The sequence below is a fragment of the Cornus florida genome, unplaced genomic scaffold, assembly GCF_030987335.1.
Source record: "Cornus florida cultivar Cherokee Brave unplaced genomic scaffold, ASM3098733v1 CherokeeBrave_3.0.0_Hap2_Chr01, whole genome shotgun sequence".
NCBI classification, from domain to species: domain Eukaryota; kingdom Viridiplantae; phylum Streptophyta; class Magnoliopsida; order Cornales; family Cornaceae; genus Cornus; species Cornus florida.
The window spans coordinates 66,488,751-66,502,632 of NW_026775571.1; the positions used below are offsets into that span (position 1 = coordinate 66,488,751).

At 30.6% G+C, this 13,882-nt stretch overlaps 1 protein-coding gene across 2 annotated transcripts; it reads right to left on the minus strand.

Annotated features, from left to right (window-relative positions):
- Positions 1-6,985: 6,985 nt before the first annotated feature.
- LOC132299299 (cyclin-dependent kinase inhibitor 4-like) lies at positions 6,986-11,562 on the minus strand. Of its 2 annotated transcripts, none has more exons than XM_059795838.1 (3): positions 10,716-11,562; positions 7,989-8,225; positions 6,986-7,882 (listed from the first exon to the last, which is right to left on the minus strand). In XM_059795838.1, coding segments are annotated over exons 1-3 (708 nt in total). In that variant the 5' UTR covers positions 11,186-11,562; the 3' UTR covers positions 6,986-7,881. The 2 variants fall into 2 exon arrangements, with proteins under 2 accessions (XP_059651821.1, XP_059651814.1); XM_059795831.1 differs by having other exon boundaries at positions 8,022-8,225; positions 10,716-11,557.
- Positions 11,563-13,882: the final 2,320 nt, after the last annotated feature.

A 13,882-nucleotide genomic window follows, 5' to 3' on the forward strand; every position in this document is an offset into this window, starting at 1 on the left:
AATGACGTACCTCATATCCATTATAATGACTTCCCGCTTTTTGGTTATGTCTTTGTGGTTCTTCTTACATATGTTCAATGAAGGAGATACCTCAATAACAATTCCCAAAGTATCTAGCAAGATTAAAATAAAATATAAAATATAAAATATTAATGTTAATTTTAATTTTTTTATATATGTCGAGAGAGAACATATATATGGAGAGTTGAGAATTAAACGATAACTAACCCATATTTTCTTTTGCATCAATTAGTTGTTCAGCTCCTTGAAGTCCACAAAATTAAATTTTATTGTTTCTAAGCTTACTACTTCAAGCTCCTCAAGGTGTTATTAAGAAACTTCAATTCAACAACTTTAGTTCCATCGTTCTGAATTCGGCCAGTCAAATAGTCAGTTTCTTCTTAGTTTCTTCAGGGGTTAAAATGCTCAGGGTTATTCTACAGAGAACATCATATTCGGAAGGCATAAGCCATGGACATATAAAAGAATTCATAACTCAAAAAAATAATAAAACAATGCATGATCTAGGTATGAGACAAATAAAAATTAATAAAACATTTCATGATCTGGGTATGAGACAAATAAAAAATAATAAAACAATGCATGATATGGGGGTGAGACAAATAAATAATAATAATAAAACAATGCATAATCTGGGAGATAAAACAATGCATGATATGGGTATGAGACAAATAAAAAATAATAAAACAATGCATGATATGGGGGTGAGACAAATAAATAATAATAAAACAATGCATAATCTGGGGGATAAAACAATGCATAATCTTGGGGTTACACATACCTTGAAAAAAAACATATAAAACTGATGTGATTATATGAAGGCATAAAAAGACATATATATAGAAAGAGTATATATTTTTTTTAGAAACAACAAATAGATAAAATAGAAAACTTAAATTTTATTAGGTAATAATTTTCAAAGTTTTATAGAAACTCTTTTTTAGAGTTTCTATAATTTGAAATATATTTCATATTAGAGTTTTAATAAATATTTTATTTGAATTTTATTAGGTAATAATTTTTAGAGTTTCTATAATTTGAAATATATAAATTGAAATGCATTTCATTTTAGAGTTTATTTGAATTTTATCAAGTAATAATTTTTAGACTTTCTATAATTTGAAAATGTTAGCCAAAAGGTCGAGAAAGTAACACTACACTTGATTTTAGCCAAAAAATCGAGAAAGGTGTGATTATTATTGCTTTAGGTCTATAGTTTTATAAAAGGCTTCTATATAATCCTTTTTACTTAGTACCAATGTGGGACAAGAAATATGAATTTTATTAGGTAATTTGTAATTTAAATTAAGCTCTATAAATTAATTTTTATAAATTTTATTAGGTAATTTATAATTTGAATTAAACTCTTTAAATAATTTTTAGGTAATTTTTTGTTTATAAAAACTCATTTTTTATATTAATAAATAAATACTGATAAACTGAAATTCTTTGCACATTTAAAAGGCCGATAAAGTAAGATTAGTCAAAAGAACGAGAAAGGTTAGTCAAAAGGCCGAAAAAGTAGTACTACACTTAATTTTATCCAAAAGGCCAAGAAAGGTTAGCTAAAAGGCCGACCTAAAAAAATTTAGTATTACACTTGATCTTAGCTAAAAAACCAAGAAAGGTGTGATTATTATTTCTTTAGGTCAATAATTTTATAAGAGGCTTCCATATAATCCTTTTTAGTTAAAACCAATATGGGACAAGAAAAATGAATTTTATTAGATAATTTGTAATTTGAATTAAACTCTTTAAATTAATTTTTATAAATTTTATTAGGTAATTTATAATTTGAATTAAACTCTTTAAATAATTTTTAGGTAATTTTTTGTTTATAAAAACTCTTTTTTTATATATTAATAAATAAATACTAAAAGCCAAAAGGCCGAGAAAGTAGTACTACACTTAATTTTAGTCAAAAGACCAAGAAAGGTTAGCCAAAAGACCAACCCAAAAAAATTTAGTACTACACTTGATCTTAGCCAAAAGATCGAGAAAGGTGTGATTATTATTTCTTTAGATCTATAGTTTTATAAGAGACTTCCATATAATCATTTTTACTTAAAACCAATGTAGGATAAGAAAAATGAATTTTAATAGGTAATTTGTAATTTGAATTAAACTTATTAAATTATTTTTCATAAATTTTATTAGGTAATTTGTAATTTGAATTAAACTCTTTAAATAATTTTAAGGTAATTTTTGTTTATAAAAACTCTTTTTTTTATATTAATAAATAAATACTGAAAGCCAAAAGGCCGAGAAAGTAGTACTACACTTGATCTTAGCCAAAAGACTAAGAAAGGTTAGCCAAAACGTTAACCCAAAAAAATTTAGTACTACACTTGATCTTAGCTAAAAGGTCGACAAAGGTGTGATTATTATTTCTTAAGGTTTATAGTTTTTTAAGAGGCTTTCATGTAATCATTTTTACTTAAACCAATGTAGGACAAGAAAAATAATTTTTTTTAGGTAATTTGTAATTTGAATTAAACTTTTTAAATTAGTTTTTATAAATTTTATTAGGTATTTGTAATTTGAATTAAACTCTTTAAATAATTTTTAGGTAATTTTTTGTTTATAAAAACTCTTTTTTTTATATTAATAAATAAATATTGAAAGTCAAAAGGTCGAGAAAGTAGTACTACACTTGATTTTAGCCAAATGACCAAGAAAAGTTAGCCAAAAGGGCGACCCAAAAAAATTTAGTACTACACTTGATCTTCGCCAAAAGGCCGAGAAATGTGTAATTATTATTTCTTTAGGTCTATAATTTTATAAGAGGCTTCCATGTAATCTTTTTTACTTAAAACCAATGTGGGACAAGAAAAATGAATTTTATTAGGTAATTAGTGATTTGAATTAAACTCTTGAAATTAATTTTTATAAATTTTATTAGGTAATTTGTAATTTGAATTAAACTCTTTAAATAATTTTTAAGTAATTTTTTGTTTATAAAAACTCTTTTTTTAGATTAATAAATAAATACTGAATGCCAAAAGGTCGAGAAAGCAGTACTACACTTGATCTTAGCCAAAAAACCAAGAAAGGTTAGCCAAAAGGCCGACCCAAAAAAAATTAGTACTACACTTGATCTTAGCCAAAAGGCCAAGAAAAATGTGATTATTATTTCTTTAGATCTATAGTTTTATAAGAGACTTCCATGTAATCTTTTTTACTCAAAACCAATGTGGGACAAGAAAAATGAATTTTATTAGGTAATTAATAATTTGAATTAAACTCTTTAAATTAATTTTTATAAATTTTATTAGGTAATTTGTAATTTGAATTAAACTCTTTAAATAATTTTTAGATAATTTTTTGTTTATAAAAACTCTTTTTTTTATATTAATAAATAAATACTGAAATACTGAAACTCTTTGCACTTGGGCCGAGAAAGTAGTATTACACTTGATCTTAGCCAAAAGTCAAAAAAGGTGTGATTATTATTTCTCTAGCTCTATAATTTTATAAGAAGCTTCCATGTAATCCTTTTTACTTAAAACCAATGTAGGACAAGAAAATTAAATTTTATTAGGTAATTTGTAATTTGAAATAAACTCTTTAAATTAATTTTTATAAATTTTATTAGGTAATTTGTAATTTGAATTGAACCTTTTAAAATAATTTTTAGGTATTTTTTTTCGTTTATAAAGACTTTTTTTTTTTTTTTTTTATATTAATAACAAAATATTGAAAGCCAAAAGGCCAAAAAAGTAGTACTACACTTGATCTTAGTCAAAAGACCAAGAAAGGTTAGCCAAAAGGCCGACTCAAAAAAATTTAGTACTATACTTGATCTTAGCCAAAAGGCTAAGAAAGGTGTGATTATTATTTCTTTAGGTTTATGATTTTATAAGAGGCTTCCATATAATCCTTTTTACTTAAAACCAATGTGGGACAAGAAAAATGAAAATGAATTTTATTAAGTAATTTAGAATTTTAATATAACTTTTTAAATTAATTTTATATTAATATAAAAATACTGAAAGCCAGACCTAAAAAATTTTTGTATTACACTTGATTTTAGCCAAAAGCCCAAGAAAGGTGTGATTATTATTTTTTTAGATCTATAGTTTTATAAGAGGCTTTCATGTAATCTTTTTTACTTAAAATTAATGTGGGACAAGAAAAATGAATTTTATTAGGTAATTTATAATTTAAATTAAACTCTTTAAATTAATTTTTATAAATTTTATTAGGTAATTTGTAATTTGAATTAAACTCTTTAAATAATTTTTAGGTAATTTTTTATTTATAAAAACTTTTTTTTATATTAATAAATAAATATTAAAATAATCAAATACTTTATACAATTAATATAGATATAGATACAGATACAGATTTACACTCAACTTTCAAATTGAGGGAACCATCACCAGGCAAAGCTAAGGACCCCTATTAATATATGTATACCCACATTTTAGTGGGCCCTCTCCATTCCACAAATTAAATGACAATCATCATATGGGACCCTCTTTTTACTTCTCCTATTCAATTTCAATATAATTTTGCATGTATTGCCTCTGATGATCATTCACAAAACAATTTAAGAGATGATACTGTAGTGTCATCATCAATAGAGAAGATAAAACCTTATTTTGGAACCATAGGGTTGAATGGCAGCTGATGACGTGTGTGTTACATGTTACTACTGATATTCGTTGTTTCAAGGATTCAATTGCAGAGGCTCGAGAAAGCAACCCTAGAGACAAGACTCTGTGTGATTACTGTTTAGTACTATTCCACCAGTGATCAGTTACGCACTAATGTCCAAACAGTGTGACTCACCCTATCTGGCTACTCTCAGCAACAGTAAGGACTTTATGGTCCAATTTTATGTAGAGATGGGTCTACTGTGTCTGCTCTTCACTCGACCCAATTATCACCAGATTTTAAATAGACAACTATACCCTCTTTAGATTCTTTGAATAATAGTGGTCTTTCCTATTATCTTAAATAATAGTGGGACATAATTTTTGAAATTTTAAAATTACAAAAATGATGCCCCCTCTCTGCCCCTTTCTCTCTAAAATATAATTTTTATAATTTTATAAGATGTTTTTGTAATTTTAAAAATAATTTTTATTTTTAATTTAACATTAAATAGTAAGATTGAATGTGTCATTTTATAGTCTGATTAACAGGTCAGATACAAATACTGAAGCAATATAATCACTTTTTAAAAGTATAGAAATTTTCTGAAACTAGGAGTCTTATCATCAAATCTTAGAAACTGTTTTATGATTTTAGCCGTCTTTAATAATAGTGTTGACTTTAACCCAATTGCGTTAAATAACCATTATACCTTTTGTATTTTTAATTAGTTCAACATAATATCAAAGCTTTTTAAGGAGATTTCTCGAATTTTAAGCAAATTTTGAGTCTTTGGCAGGAGGTCAGTGTTATTCAAACTTAAATCATAAGGAAGGTCGGGGTTATATTTAAAATTAGAGGAAAAATTCATGTTTTTTAAGCAATTTACTTTAATTTCTTCTAAAAATATTACTTCAACGAGAAATTATTATATGGTTCAGATCCATTTGACACGGACCAGTTAAATTCAAAATATTATTGAAATTTCTTTGTAATAAATTAATATTCTTTGTGTAGTCATTTTCTCAATCAAAGAGTTTAAATTGAATTAATTCATCAAGTATTGATGGACCTGAACCATTTAATACACACACAATTTCCCCAATCCGACCTAGATCTACTACACACACAAGTTTTAAAAACCGTGAACACTGAGTTCGGAGCAGCATACCGTGACCAATTTTCATAAATCCTCAAGCATTGTGTACCAATTTTCCACATAAAAAGAAGAAAAATGAAAAATAAAAAGGGTCGCTGAAACTTGAGGATTCCTCAATTTCATCCAATGCCCACCTAAACAACAGCTACCAACCTCCACCACAACCACCATCATTTCTCAATCACAACACCCCTCCATTGCTTCAGGTAACATCAAGTATGGCATTTAACATTTTAAAATTAAAGCACTTACTGTGTGTGTCAATTCTTCTTCTTCTATCCCAATTACCTGTCAGACAAAACTCCCAGTTATTGGAAATTTTGCATATAATATAGTACAAGTAGAGGCATCATTTTCATGTGCCACTATTGGTTAGAGGATGGTGGAATATTCCTAAGCATAAACCACCAGTTTGATAGAGAACGATGGATCAAACGACCCTTTAATTACTTTATACCAGTGGGCAGTGGTCTCCAACTAATCATACGTATATAGTTTGTAAGTTATTGAATATATACCCACGTATAAAGTATTGAAAGTGAGGTGAATAACTAGAAATATTTTATTACTTCGGTTGTATTGATAATATAATATTATCAACTAATTAAATATTAACTCATAATTATTAAACTCAATAAATATTATTAATTGATGACACGAATAACTTAATATAACTGGTGCACAAAAGTCTTTCTCGTCAATTACAATGCTTCCCACTTAGTCGAAGGTCCTACACAAATCAAACCTTTAATATTACTCCGTGCTATCGAGAATCAAAGTAGTGTTTTCATTTCTAGGGTTACTGGTTTAAATGGTACTAACTTTCCTTTTTACTAACATCATTATCACAGAAAAAAATAATAATATTAAAAAAAATAACAAAACTAAACTATTTACAAGTGCAGAAATTGAGTTGAAATCACACAAAATTTGGTATTACACACACTAGTATGTCAGTTACCCTTTATTGACTTACAAACTATAATCATGTTTTTGGTCAATTTCTCATCAATATCCATCACCATTAATGATCCTGAATTACCATTCAACTTTCTATCAATCCTGCATCAATTCATGTCTACAATTGAAACCAAATTTCTATAACACAACTTTTTATGGTCCCTCCTCAATTTTCATGTCCTTGTGCTGCACAAAATTAAACCTAGATACATCATTACATCATCTTCACATTACTGAATTTTCCCCTTTTGAACATGAACAAATTTACAATTATACTTCCAAAAATAGTTGCATGAAATATACATAAGCACAAACTAGCACTGATATAAAAAAAAGAAAAAAGAAAAAAAAAAAAAGAAAAGACATGACACTTCCATCACCTTTCCACCAACAAAGCAGCCCCACCACCATTACCTGTAACATCACCAGCCATTCAGAGAAGAGGCTAAAGACTGGTAGGTCAATGAACAATGTGGCCTAAAACCACAGTAAGAGGCAGGCAGCATCTTCTAAGTGGGTAGAAGGTGCATTGTCTCACATGAAGGCCAAAATTCAACTGCAGCATGACATGAATGATGATACAAGTAAAGACAAAACACGGAGAGGAGAGAACTATGCCATGCTTGTTCCAAGAGAGTTTTTTTTTTTTAAGTTCCATCAGTACAAGTATAGACAACAAAGGGGAGGAAAATACAGGACAAAGGAGGAAAAAAAGAAAAAATATAAAATCTACCAACTTTCTGTACCACTTAGACTAACCCTAGTTCATTAAACCCTAACCCTACCATCCTCTTCCCCTTCCCCTCTGATGATCTGTTAGACAAGGACCTTCTTGTATTTTGTTGTGTTAACTCACAAGCTCTGTTATGTTACAGATCATTAGTCTACACTTAAAATTTTTGATACCCCTACTTCTTTACAAGTAAAACAAAGGTGCTGATGGAAAATGCAAATACTATCATCACCATAAAAAAACTAACTAAAAACAATTCCTGCGAATATTTTCAACTATGCTACGGATTCAGGTCAGCAGATAATTTGCAGGAAAAGATAGTCCTGATGGAAAACACCTTCTAAGGATCCAATTTCACCCATTCATAATCTCCGGGGAGGGGCTTCTCGTTCACCGGATCAAAGTTGTACCTGCAGAAATGATCCATACGGAAGAAACCATTAGGAAATGGTAATATACATGGACACGCCAATTGTACAATACATGAAAGAAAGCCATAAGCAAATAAGATCATACTAAAGACATGCTAGAGATATAAATGAGGGGTACTTCTCAATAAATTGTTTCTGTTGCTCTTCTTCTGCACCAGCAAAGAACTCATCCATTTCATGCGTTGTTGGGATGTGTCTCTGAATTGAATTTTGTACTCTCTTGTTGGTCTCGTTCAAGCAGGTGGGCCTCGTCGTAGAACCAGGGGTTCTGATGTTGTCTGCATCTCTTATCAAACTGCAAGGTGTGCTTTCCCTGGTGCTCCTGTCACAGAGACGTAATCCATATCAAAACCAAATAGAGCTACCTGCAATCTAATATTTAGAGAGTGAAAGAAAAGGAAATAACAGAAAAACCATGAAAAGCTCTGTATCACAATTCACAACCGGTCTCCTGTATGTAAGAGAACTGATGCCCAAAAATAAAAATAAAAAATAAAAAATAAATAAAAAAAAGCACAGATTTAGCAGTATGCCAACATGTAAGACCTAAAGAGCTTTAGCTTTTGGTAGCCATAAAAGGCTTTCATGATATTTTTTCCCCCTCATTCAATCGTTCAGCCATGCAGGACATTACTCGTACATTTCTCAATTTGTAATTGGGACCTACCAATCATTTAGCGAATACAGCTTTACAACATAACATAGAACACCAATATAACATAGAACACCAATATTAATGCATTCATCATGCTACAATAAAAGTAAAGGGTAAATTCACCTTTTTTTTTCTTTTACAAAGATAAGCTTCAATTACCAATGGTCCACCAAAAGACTGCAACTTTGGAGAGTTGTTAAAAACTCTTTCCTTTACCTACCAAAAAAAAAACTCTTTCCCCCTTTTCTAATTATTTTTTTCTCTTTTTTAATTAATATATTTCTTTCAAGGTAAGTAGTACTAATGAGATATTTCTCTGATCATGAGCCACTTTTTTTTTTGATAAGTGATCATGAGCCACTTGATACACCATAAATCAAGCATTGAGCCAAACAATATTTGGTACCAATCTAATTAGATATAACGAAGGAGGTTGTATAAGCATTGACCATGCTCAAAGTAGTTTGAGAAAAGTGTTTCCATATCTAACCTGTTACCCAAAACATCTAGCCCCAAATAAAATACTTATCAAAAAAAAAAAAAAAACACATCCAGCCCCAAATAAAATGGTCATACAGACCTACAATCCTACATCATTCTAGTTATTTTATACAGAGGCATCACATGGGAAATTAAAAAATGAAGAACAAAGAATTTTTTTAAGATTAATGAAAAATAAAATCATCAATGTCCAGGAGACAAAAAGATAAAAAATCTGAGGATGTATTAAATCAAGAAACCAAATATTAAAACCACCAATTTCTAGGGGGGAAAAAAAAAAGAGTAAGTCAAATAGGGTGCTATATGCATAAATCCAGATAAATGTGCAAACAGGGCAGCAAAATATTTTGAACTTGAAATCTAGAAGTAAGCTACTTTATCTCAAGGCCCTAAACAAATTTTGAAAATAAACCATATCATTAAAAAAAATTAACTCTGAAAACAAATAGAACACAGTACTGGAGGTGTCAACCAAAAATTTAATTGTTTTACCAACAGTTTTCTTCTCCTGCAGCAGGAAGTGCTAACAACAGAAAAAAAATACAAAATTTAACAAATAAACAATACTCGAGGTTTCATGAGCCACAATTATGAATAATGGTAGTATACACAATACTCTATGCCAGAACTACTACAAAATTCCCACCACAAATCATAAACAGACACTCAGGACTGAGAAGTGAGATTTCTAATAAATCAAAGAAAAGGAAAGAAAAAAAAAAATCCCAAACACCATAAATCCAAGAAAAATGGTGAAGGGAAAACCAAAAAAAGAGCATATAAGTCAAACGTAGTAGAGAAAGATTGAAATTAATAAACTACAACATCAAATTAACAGCTAACTATACAGAAAGAAACCAAATATATATATATAAATAAATGAAAATAAAAGAAGAAATTTCCCAAAGTAAATTTCTTCAATAAAATATCTGACAATAGCACACAGGAAAAGAAAGAAAAATGCCGATTACCCTAAGCAATTAAGCAAAAGGAGCTAATTCGATTATTCAGCCAAAATGCGAGACAAGAAATTTCCCAACTCTCTATTTAGCTGGACATAAAACTGAGGGAAACAAAAGAAAATTAAAATCTGAATCGTATGTTTTATGTTGCTTCAGTTCCCCAGATAAGAAAATTTCACCTAGACTTGGTCAGAAAATTTCACCTAGATTTGGGTACTTTCTTGCACCCCATGACAATTAAAATGAAACACGCAGAACTTCAGACTTTACTCCCCAAATTTTTTCTCAGACCCAAAACAAAGAATTCCTAGCAGGATAAAAAATTTCCTCACCCTCAAAGTTAAGAAAAAGGGAGAAAAATTGATTGCATTAATATCCTACATATTCTCAGCAAATGAAGGGATACAAAAATTTTAGTCAACATTACTAATTATAGCAGGAAAAAAATAAAAAAAAATTTAAAAAAAACCAGAACGACCGGCTTCAAAGTTCAAAACATTTTCTCCACCAAATTAAAAAACAGAAACCGGCTTGTCTTTCTTCAAATTCAAAACACTACACTAATATTAGAAATTGAAATTTTAATTTCCTTCTCTTTATCACATTTTCTCAGCAACCAAACAAACAAAAACCTTCAGAAAACCATAATTGCAAAAAAAATCAGACTTTAAACAAGAAAACCCAGAAAACCCACCTCTCTCTACCTTCAAATTCCAACACATTCTCTCCAAAAGAAGCTTCAATTCCCACATCAGCACCGTTCTTGTTTCCGAGAACCTCGTTCTCTTCACCCACCACATCCCCTGTCACCTCCTTGTTGTTCAAAGAATCGAGCGAGACCGACCCCGAATTCAACCTCGACCCCGTTCTAGAATTAGGGTTTTGGTTCCGGCTAGGGTCTGGTAGACAGCTTTCTTTGTGAGGTTGCTTCTGCCTTTTCGAATTGCCTCCACTCAGGAAGATCGGAGGCTTCTCGAGTCGTCGGCTTCGGAGCTGGAGGTACGAACCACCGGAAACCGCCGCCGTCGACGGGTGCGTGACCGCCGATTTCTGAAGCCGTTGCAAAGCAAGGGTTTTGGCCCGAGTTCGAACACCAAGAGACTGAGAAACCTCCATAATCGCGATCTCACCTTTCGTCCTCGATTTCCTTATGTACTTACCCATCTATGAATTTCTCAATCTATGTTGGTGCTAAGTTCGCATGGAGAGAGAGACGGAGACAGAGACAGAGACAGAGACAAGTGGAAGAGGGAAAATACAGGTGGAGGAACAAGAAGAGAGAGAAAGTGGGGGATAGAAACCAGGTGGATGAGAGAGGAGAAAATGGGATTTTACTGTTGTTGGTTAGAGAGAGGAGGCTGGTTTCTGTTGTTTGTTAGAGAGAGAGAGAGAGAGAGAGAGAGAGAGAGAGGGCCGTTTGCAGCAGTTGGTTAGAGAGAGAGAAATGGAGAGAGAAGAGGGAGAGTGAGCAGAGCAGTCTTGTATTTATACTACCTTTTGGAGAAGAAGAGAAAGAAAAGAAAGAAAGTAGGGTTGGGGTTTCAGGGAACTGTACTTACCCCAATTTCTCACGCTTTATTTATAGGAATCTCCTGAATATATCGACTCCTTCATTTCTTCTTTATTTATTTATTTTTTTATCCTCCTTTATTTTTATTTATTTTTTTATTATTATTATTTTTTTCAAATAACTGACATTAGTATGTAGGACTTGAATTTTTAATCTTTCACATTGAAATATGTGGAAAAATATTATTGACTTACAACTTTACAACCACTGTCTCCTTTTAAATTTTAAATTTATATTATTTTGTATCTTTTTTTTATTATTGAAATTGAGAAATTGGTGGGAGTTTTATTTGAAACAAAGTTTCATGCTAGAGATGATTTTATGGCAGTCATTGAACCACAAGTTTAAACTAACATCGGCTACTAATCTTAAACTTATTCTTGGTGCGTTGACTGCTAATTTTAAATTTCTTTTTTAAAATTTATTAATTAAATAAATTAAATATAGACAAACGAGAAAATGACATCAAAATATAAAATAAAATAAAAACTAGAAGATAGTGTCAGGGTCATATATGGCATATATTTTTTTAATTGGTACTCACACACACATACCTTTACTGAGGCTTGAACTCTTAACCTTCCTTGAAGGAAGTAGGAGTTTGGTACCGCTAGGCCTGTTGAAAAAAAAATAAAAAAAAAAAAGAAAAAAAAACGAAAGAGGTCAAACAAACATTGACTCACCGTAAAAAAATTCCGACATCACACCAGGTTATCAAATCTCAAGAGTTGTGATACATCTCGAATCCGAGACACGGGTTGATCAGGCCCAAGTCCAAACCCGAGAGAATATCAAACAATTAATATTTCAAAATGAATACAGAATATAAAAAGATTTAAGAATTAAATAATGCAGCTGAAAGAAATACTAAAATATAAACTCCTCCAAAGTTAAAGATTTATAAAATCTAATTCTCCAAAACCTCCAAGATTACAACTCGGGAATCCATGTAGTGGACCCCTAAATCAAATCCCAACTGAACATAAAATAACTGGAAATAAAACCAAATCTAAAATATGGAATGAAATCCTACGTCGCCGGTAGAGTAAATGATAGTCTCTGCTCAGCACGATCAAGCCTGAGACTGGAATCGTCCGATACCTAAAAAATATAAGAATGGGTCAGGCCCACGAACAAGTTCTAATCTAACTGCAATCCATACAGTGACCCGATACGCAAATACGTCATAGATATCTCACAATATCTATTTAGTCCATAAATGCATATATGACGGGCGGGTAGCCGTTCCTACATGCCAAATTGATGTGGTGAATGTATGGTTCAAGAAAAACCTTTTATGTCAAATTTAAATGTATAAAAATCACTACCAACACTTCTACTAACGTAGCAAGAGTGAGTAGGAATCGTCCTAAGGGATTATGAGAATCGAGCAATGTCGTCGAATCACAATTAGGGTTAGTAGGCTGAGTGATCAAACAATTGGTTGGTTGGTTAATTAAAAATCAACTAAATTAAACCAAGTAATAGCAAAAGAGTGCAATTAAGAGTAAGTAAGAGAGAGAGAGATCTTGGGGTTTAGAGATCACCACCAAACAATGTATATTTATATCATTGACAAGTGATTAATGAGTGCAAATGGTGTGTTGCAATATTGGTGTGTGTGTGTATTTGGTTGATTCAACATGCAAGGATGACTAGTTAAGCATTTATTGTCTAAACATCATGTGAAAGGCACAATATATCTAAGTAATGAAGCATATATTGTCTAAACAACATGTAAAAGGTATAATAAATCAAAACAAGTCATTAATCATTTCATTAAGCTCACAATCCAAATACAACACAAGGTTAGAGATATATGCTAATTGCATTCCAAAGCTTGGATCATCAAACAACAAGCATAAATTGTCCTCCCATTTAACACTACACTACAACTACACTACATCTACAATACTAGCATGAAAATAAACTAGGGGAGAGGCACAATCTATCAAGAGATAAGCATGAACCATCAAGAGAATCATAAAAGCATTCATTTAAGCACTATGTTTTGACAATTTCCAAATCTATAGCATCAATACACATAGACATGCATTAATAACACAAAATCTAGAGACAAGCACATGAACATCTATTCTAGCATACATAGACATATGGATAGAATGAAATGACCAATTGGAAGCATTAAACCACATAAATCATTGAATAAACAAGATCTATATATATATCAAAGTGTCAAAACATCAATTACAACACTAATCCCTCAATAATACACAAGATTAAGATATAGAAAGCATGATTGGGGCTAACTCTAGGCCTAAGAGGATGTC